The sequence below is a fragment of the Sciurus vulgaris genome (assembly GCF_902686455.1).
Source record: "Sciurus vulgaris genome assembly, chromosome: 11".
Lineage (NCBI taxonomy): Eukaryota > Metazoa > Chordata > Mammalia > Rodentia > Sciuridae > Sciurus > Sciurus vulgaris.
The window spans coordinates 86,254,958-86,270,300 of record NC_136472.1 but is presented as its reverse complement, the minus strand read 5'-3'; the positions used below and the strand labels follow the sequence as shown (position 1 = coordinate 86,270,300).

Here is a 15,343-nt window from a genome sequence, read left to right as displayed (position 1 = left end):
TTGACTTTTGGGGTTTTATAGTTTGGAATTTTACATTTAGTTTTGTGATCCATTTTGAATTAATTTTAATGAAATATGTGATTATTATGTCTAGACTAAATTTTTTATTTGTTCTATTGTTATATATGACAACCAGAATACATTTAGATTCATTGTACACAAATGTAGTACAAATTTTCATTTCTGTGGTTATACACAATGTAGAGTCACACCATTCATGCAATCACACATGTACATAGGGTAATGATGTCCATCTCATTCCATCATCTTTCCCACCCCCTGTTCCTCCCCTTCCCTCATTCCCCTCTGCCCAATCTAAAGTTCCTTCAATCTTCCCTTGCCACCCACCCTTCCCACTGTAATGTATCAGCATCCACTTATTAGAGAAAACATTTGGCCTTTGGTTTGGGGGATTGGCTTACCTTGCTTAGCATGATATTCTCCAACCACATCTATTTACCTACAAATGCCATAATTTTATTCTTTTTTAATATTGAGTAATATTCCATTGTGTATACATACCACACTTTCTTTATCCATTCATCTATTGAAGGACATCTAGCTATTGTGAATTGAGCTGCTATAAACATTGATATGACTGTGTCACTATAATATGCTGATTTTAAGTCCTTTGGGTATAGACTGAGTAGGGGGATAGTTGGGTCAAATGGTGACTCCATTTCAAGTTATCTAAGGAATCTCCATACTGCTTTCCAGAGTAGTTGTACCAATTTGCATTCCCACCAGTAATTTTTCCCCACATCCTCACCAACACTTATTATTGTTTATATTCTTGATAATTGCCATTCTAATTGGAGTGAGATGAAATCTTAGAGTTGCTTTGTTTGCATTTCTCTAATTCCTAGAGATATTGAACTTTTTTTCATATATTTATTTATTGATTGTATGTCTTCTGTGACGTGTCTTCTCAGTTCCTTAGATCATTTATTGATTGGGTTCTTTGTATTTTTGGTATTAAATTTTTTGAGTTCTTTATAAATCCTAAAGATTAGTGCTCTATCTGACCTGTGTGTGGTTAAGATTTTTTTCCTATCCCGTAGGCTCTCTCTTTATGTTGATAGTTTTCTTTGCTGAGAAAAGCTTTTTAGTTTTAATCCATCCCATTTATTGATTCTTGATTTTATTTCTTGCATTTTAGGACTCTTGTTAAGGAAGTCATGTTCTAAGCCAACGTGATGAAGATTTGGGACCCACTTTTTCTTCTGTTTGGTTCAGGGTCTCTGGTCTAATTCCTAGATCCTTGATCCATTTTGAGTTGAGTTTTGTGCAGAGTGAGAAATAGGGGTTTAATTTCATTTTACTGTATATGAATTTCCAGCTTTCCCAGCACCATTTGTTGAACAGGCTATCTTTACTCCATTGTATGTGTTTGGCAAATTTGTCTAGTATGAGAAAATAGTTTTTTATGTGGATTTGTCTCTGTGTCCTCTATTCTGTACCATTGGTGTACCTGTCTATTTTGGTGCCATTACTATGCCATTTTTGTTACTATTGCTCTGTAGAATAGTTTAAGGTCTGATATTGCAATGCCTCCTGTTTCACTCTTCTTGCAAAGTATTGTTTTGGCTCTTCTGGGTCTCTTATTTTTCCAAATGAATTTCCTGATTGCTTTCTCTATTTCTATGAGGAAAGATGTTGGGATTATAATTGGAATTGCATTGAATCTGTATAATGCTTTTGGTAGTATGGACATTTTGACAATATTCTGCCTATCCAAGAACATGGAAGATCTTTCGTCTTCTAAGGTTTTCTTTAATTTCTTTCTTTAGTGTTCTGTAGCTTTCATTGTAGAGGTCTTTCACCTGTTTTATTAGATTGATTCCCAAGTATTTTATTTTATTTTTTTTGAGGTGATTGTGAATGGGGTAGTTTTCCTAATTTCTCTTTCAGAGAATTCATTACTTATGAATAGAAATGCATTGATTTTATATTGTGCTACTTTGCTGAATTCATTTATTAGTTCTAGAAGTTTTCTGGTGGAATATTTTGGATCCTCTAAATGTAGAATTAGGTCGTTGGCAAATAATGATAGTTTGAGTTCTTCTCTTCCTATTCATATTCCTTTAATTTCTTTTGTCTAATTGCTCAGACTAGAGTTTCCAGGATGATGTTGAGTAGAAGTGGTGAAAGAGGGCATCCCTGTCTTCCTACAGTTTTTAGAGGGAATGCTTTAAATTTTTCTTCATTAAGAATGATGTTGGCCTTGGGCTAAAGTCTATATTGATAGACTTTACAATATTGAGGTATGTTCCTACTATCCCTATTTTTTCTAGTATTTTGAACATGAAGGGTTGCTGTATTTTATCAAATGCTGTTTCTGCACCTATTGAAATGATCATATGATGAACTTTAAGTCTATTGATGTGATGGATTATATTTACTGATTTCTGTATGTTGAACCAACCTTGCATCCCTGGGATGAACCCCATTTGACCACGGTGCCTATCTTTTAAGTATGTTTTTGCATGTGATTTGCCAGAATTTTGTTAAGAATTTTGTTAAGAATTTTTGCATCTATGTTTATCAGGGATATTGGTTTGAAGTTTTCTTTCCTTGATGTGTCTTTGTCTGATTTTGGTATCAGAGTGATACTAGTTTCATAGAATGAGTTTGGAAGGGCTTCCTCTTCTATTTTGTGGAATACTTTGAGGAGTATTGGTATTAGTTCTTCTTTGAAGGTCTTGTAGAACTCGACTGAGAATCTGTCTGGTCCTGGGCTTTCCTTTGTTGGTAGGCTTTTGATGGCATTTCATTTTATTTCATTGCTTGAAATTAGTCTGTTTAAATTGTGCATATCCTCCTGATTCAGTTTGGGTAGATTCAGCTATCCCACTCCTTGGCCTATACCCAAAGGACTTAAAATCAGCATACTACAGAGATACAGCCACATCAATGTTCATAGCTGCTCAATTCACCATAGCCAGATTGTGGAACCAACCTAGATGTCCTTCAATTGATGAATGATTAAAGAAACTGTGGTATATATATACACAATGGAATATTACTCAGCCATAAAGAATGATAAAATTATGGCATTTGCAGGCAAATGGATGAAATTGGAGAATATCATGCTAAGTGAGATAAGCCAATCTCAAAAAACCAAAGGTCTAATGGTATCGCTAATAAGTAGATGAGGACACATTATATAATGGGGGGAGGGAGGGGTTTGTGTTAGGGTTAGAGTTAGGGTTAGGGAGGGGGGCAATAATGGAGGAAGGAAGGACTGTATAGAGGGAAAAGAGGGGTGGGAGGGGTGGAGGGAAGGGAAAAAATAACAGAATGAATCAAACAACATTACCCTATGTAAATTTATGATTACACAAATGGTATGCCTTTATGCCATGTACAAACAGAGAAACAACATGTATCCCATTTGTTTACAATAAAAATATATATATACATAAAAAAGATTTTCCATTTTGTTGGAGTGTAGCATTTCAAAATAGTTTCTAATTATCTTTTGTATTTCAATAGTGTCTGTCATGGTATTTCCTTTTTTATCACAAATTTTAGTAATTTAAGTTTTCTCTCCCCTTCTCTTTGTTGTGTGGCCAAGGGTTTATCAACTTTGTTTATTTTTTCAAAGAACCAACTTTTTGTTTTGTCAGTTTTTTTCAATTGTTTCTTTTGTTTCAATTTCATTGATTTCAGCTCTGATTTTAATTATTTCCTGTCTTTTACTACTTTGGTGTTGATTTGTTCTTTTTCTAGGGCTTTGAGATGTAATGTTTGGTCATTTATTTGTTGACATTTTATTCTTTTAATGAATGAGCTCAATGCATTGAACTTTCCTCTTAGTACTGTCTTCATAGTGTCCCACAGATTTTGATGTTGTAATGTTGTTCTCATTTATTTCTAAGAATTGTTTTATCTTTTCCCTGATGTTTTGTTCTATCCACCCATAATTCAATAGCATATTATTTAGTCTCCAGGTATAGAAGTAGCTTCTATTTTTAATTTTATCATTAAGTTCTAATTTCATTCCATTATGATCAGATAGAATGCAGGGTAGTATCTCTATTTTTTTATGTTTGCTAAGAGTTGCTGTGTGGCATAACATGATCTGTTTTAGAGAAGGATCCATGTGCTTCTGAGAAAAAAATGTATTCACTTGTTGATGGATAGAATATTCTATGTATGTCTATTAAGTCTAAATTATTGATTATTGAGTTTTGCAGTTTTTTGTTCAATTTTTGTTTGAAGATCTATCCAGTGGTGAAAGAGGTGTGTGAAAGTCACCCAGTATTATTGTGTTGTGGTGTATTTGATTCCTGAAATTGAGAAGAGTTTGTTTGACATACATAGATGCTCCATTGTTTGGGGCATAAATATTTATAATTGTTATGTCTTGTTGATGTATGGTTCCCTTAAGCAGTATGAAATGTCCTTCTTTATGCCTTCTGACTAACTTTGGCCTGAAGTCCACTTTGTCTGATAACAGGATAGAAACCCCTGTTTTGTATGCAGTCTGTGTATATGATATGTTTTTTCCCATCCTTTCACCTTCAGTCTCTGGATGTCTTTTCCTATGAGATGGATCCCTTAAAGGCAGCATATTATTGCATCTTTTTGTTTTTTTAATCCAGTCTGCCAGTTTATGTCTTTTGATTAGTGAGTTCAGGCCATTTACATTCAGTATTATTTTTGAAATGTGATTTTGTATTCCCAGTCATTTTGGCTTATTTTTGGTTTTTAATTTGACTTGGTTTCTCCTTTGATTGACTTTTCTTTTGGGGTAGTTCCTCCCTTTGCTGAATTTCATTGTTGTTTTTCATTTCCTCCTCCTGGAATATTTTGCTGAGAATATTCTGTAGTGCAGGCTTTCTATTTGTAAATTCTTTAAACTTTTGTTTATCATGAAAGGTTTTTATTTTGTCATCAAATCTGAAGCTGAGTTTTTCTGGATATAAGATTCTTGATTGACATCCAGGATCTTCTAGATTTTAGGGCTAGGGTTGAGAAATCTGCTGATATCTTTGTGGTTGGGATTAGGACATTATCTATGGATTGTGAAAAATTTCAATTGGCCAAAAGCCTTTCAGTGGGCCTGTATTTTAAGTTGCATGACAACGAGGTATACAAGATATGGAGAGGTTTGGAACCATGGGAGAGATGAAGGATGTTGAACACCTAGAAGCCCCTTAAGTAAACAAGCAAATGTCAATGTTATTAGACTTGCATTTTATAAATGTATGTGTTTCGGGGGTGGTGGTGGTTGAGTGTGTATCTTTTTTCTCAAATCGAAATTATAATAGCTATTTCATTCTAACCTTGCAGAATTTGGTAAACTGTCACTTTGTAAGGGTTTTAAAATATTTTAAAAGCTTTGCTTTTTAACTTATTCCATTGCTCATATAACTCTCAAAGTTTGCCCCTATATTATATAGTGGGGGAACTGACTTCTTGCCATAGAGTATGTCTTAAAACCCCATTGACATGCACCTGGTGTGTTCTGTAGGTGTGCACGTGGCTGCCCATCTGGTGAATGCCCTCAACTTCTCAGTGAACTACAGTGAAGATTTTGTTGAACTGAATGCAGCAAGATACCAAGATGAGGTGGGTGGTCTCTGTCTTCCCATTTTCTTTTCACTTGTCATTACATGACTAATGAGGGTCTGTGATTTTCACAGAAAATTTATACCTTGCTGCTCCTTTCGAGTGCTTTTAAAATGCAGTTGTCAAGTTGAGCTTTATTCCTTTTCAAGAAAATATAGGTAATTACTATTTCGTAGTCTCTCCTGCTGAAAATGGGCGTTTGCAGAGTGTCTACTTTTTATATTCTGCAATGTTCAGATGGTTGCCACTCAGGTCTACATTCTGACTCCCAACAGCTTTGTCTAATTCCTATCATTTATTTGAGAGTTTTGACAGTGCCATTATAGGGTAAAAATACTTTAATAACTCACATACCATGTTTGGGGAAAAGGGCAGAAAAGAAGGCTATTTGTAGATCATGGGTAATCAATAATTTAACTTAAAAAATATCAGAGTTTTCATGATTCCCTTTTTTCCCTCCACTGTGGTCCTGGGGATTGAACCCAGGGGAACTCGAACATAGAACTACATCCCCAGTCCTTTTTAATTTTTTTTTTTTTTTTTTTTAATTTTGAGACAGGCTTGCTATGTTGCAAACCTGGCCTTGAACATGAGATCCTCCTGCCTCAGTCTCCCTAGTAACTGGAATTACAGGAATGCCCTACTGATTCCACCTTTTTCCTTCTTTATTTTTAATCCTTGAAATAGATGACCTTTAGCCAAATTCTGTAGCAGTTAGCATCTGACTTAGCTCCTTTTTTCTATGTGAAACCACCCTGAAAAGAAATTATATGTACAAGTGGTGGGCCAGAGCCTGATGCACAGCATATGTGCAGCTGTGGTTGGATCTCTGCTGCTCTGTGCTTTTACATTGTCTTCAGTCTGCCTTTGCTTCACAATGCCAAGACAGCACCAAAACCAAGCTGTTCTGCCTCGTTGCCCTTTAGTGTTGACTGGTAGTGACAATACAACACAATTTTTATCCTTCTTCTCTATTTTCTCTTCTACATATCACCTGAATTTTCAAGGTCAATACTGCTATAATTACATGCTTGACCTCCCTCCCAAAGCAAAACAAAAGAGAAAGTAACAATAAACAGAAAAAAATCACTAAATATAAATAGCAAGCAACTTTTGGTAAATCCCTTGCTTCTTCTGGTATTTAAAAAAAAAAAAAAACATCAGTACTATTTAATCGGTCTGGATTGAGCATTGGCATTGATATTTTCAAAAAGCTCACAGGTGGTTATGGAGTGTACCTAGTACTGAAAGTCACAGAAAAAAATCCAGCTCCTTAGCTTGCCAATGACTGCCCTCCATGTGTAATGACTTCAGACCTAGCCTAAACCCCTACCCTCCTTTTCCCTCTCTGTATCTATCTTCTTACCCTCTACCCACATCACTTAGGGTTATGTTTTCTGCTCTTACTGTAGAATTTTCTTATTTTATCATTTTCTTTTCTTTTCTTTTTCTCATCTTTCCTTTTTCTTTCTAATGCTGGGGCTGGGGTTTGAACCAAGGTCTTTGCAGATGCTTAGGAAAACCATCTAACACTGAGTTACTTCCACAGCTATATCCTCAGTACCTTTGCTTTGTCTCTTTTAGGATGCATCTATCTTTAGTACATATAATCGTTTCATCATATGAATATACTTTTTCTTAACATTCCAATATTTTAGTAATTTTAGGGTTTTTAGTTATTGAAGTTATTTTATGTTAGTACAACATACTATAAATCTGAGATGAAGTTAAAAGTGAAAATTTATCCTTCAAAGCTAGCCACAGTTAATTATTTTGTGTTTCTTTTAAGATATTTGAGTAGTATTTGATGATACCTATTCCTTTGCAGTTTACTTGTTTCCATAAGTATCCATATTAAAACTTACATATCTCTCATTCTCTTTATAAGAATGTGGTATATTTTATTTTTTATTTTTTTGTTGGTCATAGGCATTTAGGTTGATTTCATGGTTTTGTTATAAACCTCACTTCACTAAATTTTTGGTGACCCTGATACCTCTGTCTCATCTTGTCATCTGTGAAGCTGTTGCTCACTTTCCTGTTCCTGTTCTGTTTTCTTTCCCTGACAATACTAATTGTTCCATCTTCTAGATTTCCATATTTATTCATTTATGTTTCTAGCACTGCCACTTCACTCAACTCATCTTTTTTTTTTTTTTTTTTCTTCTAGCTATTTGTATTTTGGATTTCTCTAGATCACACTTTGTAATTTCTCTAAAGCCAGAAAGATAAGTCATTTGTTTTATAGCAGGTGAGGAGCTACTGTAAGACAATTGGCCTTATTCAAAGTCTGTTTAGTTATACCACATAAATGGCTTCCTACTTAGCATATAACCTGGTCTAATTCCAGATGGAACATAAAGAAAATAATTCAAAAACTTGTGTAGGGGGCTTGGTGTATAGCTCAGTGGCTGAATGCTTGCCTAGCATGTATGAGGCCCTCGATTTGGTCCCAAGCCCTGCAACAAAACAAACAGAAAACAAAACAAAACTTGTGCAACTTTAAGCATCATGAAGGTGAAAATCAAATCCACACATTTACTGGAGATTGACCTAGATTTTCCAGAAGGTGTAAAGAGAGTTGACTATAGTCCATTACTGCATGAGAGATGTAGTTTAAAAGAAATACTATAAAAACAATGTTTTTGAACCCGGGGCCCTTGTGTTCGTGAGGCAAGCACTCTACCAACTGAGCTATATCCCCAACCCTACAATAACAATGTTTTTTATTTTCAGGTCCTCTTTAAGTGTCCTCACAATTTTCACAGTATTTAAAATATAGTAAGCTTTCAATTACTCATCTTTGCACTGAGTTTATAGTGTGTAAACCCTGACATTATATTGGTATCAATTCTCACCATCTTGAGGATGTACTCTGGCAGTTGCAGTAGATAGAGGGTATATTAATTTTCCCACATTTTAGTTGAAGATATTGAGTCTCAAAATTGTCAACAATGGGTTTAGGATCAATACCACTGGCTTATAAGCAGTCCTTAAGATTAAACCTTAGACCTTCTGAGTTATGTAGTACTCAGCCTTTCTCAGATTAAAAACTTCTCTGCATTGGATTCTTTTCTTTGTTCTAATCTCCTCTAGCATTATGAAAATGTTATAAAACTTAGTTGAGTCTCTTTCACTTAAACTAGAAGAATAGTACCTTACATGCCCACTACATGGTTCTTATATCCTGCAGATTTCTTGTGGAATTTCATATCTGTGTTTATTTTCCAGTCAAATATTTTCTTTTTCCTTTTTCTCAGGATCCTAGAAAACTACTCTTCACAACTGGTAAGTTGTTATTTGTTGCCTGTCTTTAGATTCAGGAATGTCTTTGAAAGTAAGCCCAGTCAAGTTGTGCAGCAATAAGATAAATGTTAAAATATAACATATGGGAAATTTGCATATGGGAACAAATATTAAGAGGTGAGGCATGAATGAGAACAGAGGGTCAAGGCGAACAGTTGAGGTTTGAATGAATAGAGAGTGAAAGCAAGCAAACACATGTCATGTTTTTCCAGTGAAAACTACTACCCCATATGCTTGTTGAGGGCCTCCTTTGGGTGGCTGTTGTGACTTGTGCCTTGGGAGATGTACACATGTCCTGCTCTAAAGGTGTTGGAAAGAAACACTGAGCACTCCAGTGTCAGCGTAGTTCATATAATTCTGTAATTTGGCAGAACATTTTATGATCTTAAAACCTATAACAGAGAGGAGAAGCAAGCCATTCTTGACATCAGTCATGGTTTTGAAACTGTGTCTCTTTCTTCATTTGTAATTTATTTTTCTATCTCAAGCATATTGTCCATGAAATCTCAGTCAAGACTATCAATTTGTTAAAGCATGTTTGAACCCTCATAATTTTTCTCCTGATGTTGATGTTAATTCTTACTAAACGTGTTTTTTTTTTTCTTAACCTTGCATTTATTTATAAATATGAAAAAAGGAAACTGTATTGTGGGGACTTTCAGCACGTCCTGGACTTTTCGGAGACAAGGGTGATTGGGTAGTTGAGAGGATCCATCCTTAATGATTGTGATAATCTAATAAAGATCAGTCTGGCACAAGGGACTGAGGCATATTACCCTATCAAAGGCATTATTTCTCTTTTGAACCAATTTCATGATGAAGTATAACACAAATTCAGGTGCTTTATTCCCCATGTCATAATTATATGTTCAGATTTTTACAATGTATTGTCTTTCTGCCTATGAATTTATGATATTTACTACTTATAAAGTATTTCATACTTTTCTCTTTAGTAACAGTGTAGTTTTGCTTATAATTTTGGTCATCAAAAACATGTTTTTATTTAAGCCTCAAGGTTTGGATGAGAAATAGGAGAGAGAAAAGCAGAAAAACAAAACCTTATGTATGAGTCAACTATTTTTTTGGTTCATATGAATTAATTTAGCAGAAATAAACAAGATCTTTGTATTAATACTGTTTTCTACAGTACAAAGTTTAATTGAAATCTTGGACCATTTAAAATGCTTTGAAGTCTAGTTTACAAAGATATAAAAAAATTTCTTACAAGACAAAGATAATACATTGAGAAAATTTAGTATAATTGATACCGCTGTGTAAGCCTATGATTCCCCCACTTTGAATAAAATGCCAGAAGTCTTCAGGAGTGCTGTTGGAATAAGATAAGATACTTAAAAACACAAATTTCCTGGCTCTGAGAGGGAGTTAGTGTGTTCTTACCTGCTTTCCCTCGTACCTGGGAAGCTACTGTTCTGTCCTTATGGAACATTTCATCATACTTTTGAGCATACCTTCTTACTACCTCCAACCTTTTGCCTGAGACAGCCAACACTTTTTTGTTCACCTGGTCAATGTCTGATCATTCATAAAATCACAATTGACAGGTTTGTGATCCTACCAAGATGGAGAATAGTTTATTGCCTTAAAAAACTGTCTTTTCCACTTCAAAGTGAGCCTCTTCAGGTGTGTGGCCGAGCTCTGCCTTCTAGGGTATGCAAGACTCAAGGAAAACGTTCTTCTTCTTCCTCCTCCTCCTCCTCCTCCTCCTCCTCCTCCTCTTCTTCTTCTTCTTCTTCTTCTTCTTCTTCTTCTTCTTCTTCTTCTTTTCTTCCTCCTCCTCCTCCTCCTTCTTCTTCTTTTTGTGGGATTTCTATTAATTTAAACAATTTGAGTCACCCCAAATTAGCAAGTGGGCACCATATTGATGGTCAAGTTCACATAATTTCATGAAAGAAAAACTATGCTAGCCCGCAAGAGCCAGGTACTTCCCAGGCAGTGGACAGGGAACTGGGGCTCTAGACACAGAGCTTCCAAAGCGTGACTCTGGAACTTTTAGGGCATCAGGCTGAGTCCACTGAATAGGGGCCAGTCAGAGCACAGTGGAGCCTAAGGATGGCAATGGGATGAGAAATGCTGCCTCCACAAATTAATCCAATTTCGTATTTTTACTAACGACCAAAAGTACGCCATGGCCATCTTTGAATGTTCTCAGATGCAGTGACTAGGAAAAATTAAGTTCCTGATGAAGAAATACACGAATGTTTTAGACTTTTATAGTGGTGAAGAATGTTTTTTATCCACTGATGGATTTCTTGGATTATAGTGTGGTCAGTGTTGCAGTCTTATCTCTCTGTGTCTAAAAGTTTTTCAATGTCATTTAGAACTAAGAACTTAAGACTTTTGTAAAAGTAAAAAAATAAAATGGGGAAGTAAAAATGACATAAAATATGGTAATTTGTTGGGGTCTTTGGCCCCCTTGCTCTTCTCCACCAGTGACAAGGGAAGGGAGCACTCCCCAACAAGGCCAGACCCAGAAAGGTAGGGCTGACTAACCGCCTGCACCCAGCCCTCCAGGCAGAGGACAATCAGACACATCAGGGAGACCAGACACACCAGGAACTCATTTATTGAAGACATCACACAGTTTTTATGTAGGGTGAAGGCTAGGCGGGAACCAATCAGCTTAAAGGTCAGCAAGGCACAGGGGAGGGAATTCACCCAGGTGACAGTCCCATAGGACTCTATGGCAAGCACGAGCTGATCACATTCACGGAACTGTTGTTAACCAATCCCTGACAGTGGTCCGATTTATCGTCATTAACTTTTGAAACCACCTTTGAGGACTTGATCTTGCTCAACCACCAGGAAGTAAGGAGTCAGCCTGAGTTAGTTAACATGTCATTAGTCCCAACAGTAATTCGATTTGATACATAGGAAATGGTAAAAGTATTTCAATTAAAAATTTATATAATAAAAATAAAAAAGTTTAATAGTTAATTTTTTATCCATTCATTAAAAATGCTTGCATAATACATATTTCCAAATTAGGTAATACCTTATATGGTGAGTAAAATGCCCAACATCTAATTTTAATTAGAAAAAAATTATATAAACAAATATAATTATGTTTCAAATTAAGTGAGAAGAAGTAGAATAATTGATAAAAGATGGTATATTTCTGATCACATTAAGTATGGGTATAAATGATCCCTCAAATTCATCTAGAAATGACAGTAAATACAATTATTTACTTTAAAAGCTACTAATAAATGAATTTAATATGCAGAGATAAAAAATAGGAATAAACATAGAAACATATTTTCCTAAAAATACAAGCAATGTTTGGTTCATATGTTTGGCTTCATAACTTGAAGGATTCCAAGGGTTCATGAAAATAAGTGTAATTCATTTAGGCAAGTAACTTTGCCCAGTGCAGTTGACTAATGTGATTTTCAACCTGTTTTTCTTGACTCTTGGAATATATAGCAATAAAAGGTTAATATAAAGGGACTGGGCTGAGTTGTTAGGCAAGTCTAGGTTAGAGTGTCCTTGGATGGACCTGGAAAGCCCTCCATGTTTGGTTCTCTCTTAGCAATAACACCCGTATTGCAATTGCCTGCTTGCCCTGCCTGTTTCCCTTCACTGGGCTGAGTTTTCTTTTAGAGAAGCATCATTAATTTGTAGCACTTAACAGTATACTGTAGATGTCCACCAACAATATACTGAACAAATAAGATATTTGTTTAACTATTTTACGTGATGCCCAGATCTCTATTACTGATAATAGGTTGACAAACCTCTGTTTATTTACTTCTAATGACTATACTTGGAGCTTTTTTTTTTTTTTTTTTAGATTTAAACTTAATTATATTAGCCATCAAATTAAATTTAAACAGAATAACATTTCCAAGAAATCTACTGAGATTATTAAACTATATAAAGCCACAAAAAAGCATATGGTAAGCAAAAAGTTATGAATATCATTATTTTTTGACACAATTCCATGTAACTCTAATTAACTTTTATGAACATATTTCCAGCTGTTGTAAGCAAATGTTTTCAGATATTGTAGTTGAAGTAGATAATTCACCATCATGGTTGGATTTTTCTAACATATCTCAAGAATTGTAGGACAGAAAGTATGGTACTTCATTAATAACAAAGTACATTGTAACAGCAGAATTAACTCTTTAGCATCTCCCTCTCCTTTTTTTAAACCACTCTAATTATAGTAAGATTTTCTTTTTTCATGTTAAATTTTCTTATTCATTGATCTGAAATCTGCTGATGTAAAACAATAAGAACTCTAGTCTTTTAATATATTTGGGAGATAGAAAAAAATGAATTCTTTAGATAAAATAGACAACTTCATAAGGAATCTTACAATTATCAAATTTATTCTTGTTTGTTTACAAATGCAATTCAGTGGGATTAGAATTTTACCTAAGGGATGGGACCATAAATCAGAGCTATATACCACTGTCCAGAAGGTATATCTGGAGAAGTCCAGATGGCTTCTCCATCATCTTCAGATGAATAAGTCAGTAATTTCATTCAAGTCTTTCTGCTTTCTAAGTGTTCTGCTCTACAGTGAATTCAGTTCTCTGTTCAAATAAATTTGAGAAATATTTAAGTTTACATGCGTTTCTTGACTTTAGTACTTAGGGACTTAATATACTGGTGTTCCCTATGTCTTTTTAAGGCAGGATTGTGAGATTTTTGAGTAATAAAGTCTAGTATCTCAGGAAATTAATGTTTGAAGAGTATGCCTTAGAAACTGTGACTCTATTCTAAACATAGCCAGTGTTTTCAAGTGTCTTTCCAATGAGGTGATTGCAGATATTCCACAATTTCAGAATATCAGCATATTCAGAACCACATAGGAGACCCTATGTGTGTATGTAGTAAAACATTAATAAAGACCCAATAAAATTGTTGCAGAGGCTCCTCCTATCACAAATTTCATAATGTAGACTGTATATGCATCTGAATTCTAAACTTTGGTTATTCCTTTTGTCAAATAAGGGTCTTTTTTTTTTAATTACATGAAATGGGAGAGACTAGTTTACTCTTTCATTATCTTCAAATTTATTGAATTATAATTGAAGTTCATTAAGTTACACATATACATAAAATATGTAATTTGATTGGTTTCAATATATATGTTATATCAAACCATCAGTAAAATCGAGATAATAAATATTTTTATAACCCCAAAAATATTTTTGTGCCCCTTAACAGTGTTTTGTGTCCTCACCCTTCTCAGCAACTGATTTGCTTTATATCATTAAAGAATAGTGTGATTATTTCCTTTGTTGAGAAAAAAACTTTTTAGTTTGAACCCATCCCATTTATTGATCCTTACATTCATTTCTTGTGCTTTAGGAGTCTTGTTAAGGAAGTTTGATCCCAAGCCAACGTGATGAAAATTTGGGCCTACTTTTTCTTCTATTAGGTGCAGGGTCTCCGGTCTAATTCCTAGGTTCTTGATCCATTTTGAGTTGAGTTTTGTGCAGGGTGAGAGATAGGGGTTTAATTTCATTTTGCTGCTTATGGATTTCCAGTTTTCCCAGCACCATTTGTTGAACAGGCTATCTTTTCTCCATTGTATATGTTTCGCACCTTTGTCTAGTATGAAATAACTGTATTTGTATTGGTTTTTCTATGTGTCTTCTGTTCTGTACCATGGGTCTACCTGTCTATTTCGGTGTCAATACCATGCCCTTTTGGTTACTATGGCTCTGTAGGATAGTTTAGGGTCTCATATTGTGATACCTTCTGCTTCACTCTTCCTGTTCAGGATTGTTTTGGCTATTCGAGGTCTCTTATTCTTCCAAATGAATTTCATGATTGCTTTCTCTATTTCTATGAGGAATGTCATTGGGATTTTAAGGAATTGCATTCAATCTATATAGCACCTTTGGTAGAATGACCATTTTGACATTATTAATTCTGCCTATCCAAGATCATGGGAGATCTTTCCATCTTCTAAGGTCTTCTTCAATTTCTTTCTTTAGTATTCTGTAGTTTTCATTGTAGAGGTCTTTCACCTCTTTTGTTAGATTGATTCCCAAGTATTTTATTTTATTTTATTTTTTTCAGGCTATTGTGAATGGAGTGGTTTTCCTAATTTTTCTTTTAGCATATTCATTACTTATGAATAGAAATGCATTAGATTTATGCATATTGATTTTATATTGTGCTACTTTGCTGAATTCACTAATTAGTTCTAGAAGTTTTCTGGCAGAATTTTTGAATCCTCTAAATATAAATCATGTCATTGGCAAATAGTGATAGTTTAAGTTCTTCTTTTTCCTATTTATATCCCTTTAATTTCTTTGTTCTGATTGATGCAATAATGTGAAAAGAGAGTCTACAGAATAGGAGAAAATCTTCTCCGCATGCACTTCAAATATAGCATTAATCTCCAAAATTTATAAAGAACTTACAAAACTTTATACTAAAAATGCAAAGAACCCAATCAATAAATGGGCTAAGGAAC

General features: G+C 34.6%; 1 protein-coding gene and 1 long non-coding RNA gene across 5 annotated transcripts in view; one reads left to right on the top strand and one right to left on the bottom strand.

The window, feature by feature from the left end:
* LOC306640910 overlaps window positions 1-15,343 on the bottom strand; it is a 925,259-nt gene that overhangs the window by 195,463 nt on the left and 714,453 nt on the right. The gene's annotated exons all lie outside the window — the stretch shown is intronic.
* NOX4 (NADPH oxidase 4) overlaps window positions 1-15,343 on the top strand; it is a 367,378-nt gene that overhangs the window by 221,062 nt on the left and 130,973 nt on the right. For all 4 annotated transcript variants that reach the window (XM_079105592.1, XM_079105594.1, XM_079105591.1 and 1 more), the window contains 2 exons: window positions 5,480-5,577; window positions 8,838-8,865. In XM_079105592.1, coding sequence (XP_078961718.1) covers window positions 5,480-5,577; window positions 8,838-8,865 — 126 coding nt within the window. The remainder of the gene's footprint in view (window positions 1-5,479; window positions 5,578-8,837; window positions 8,866-15,343) is intronic.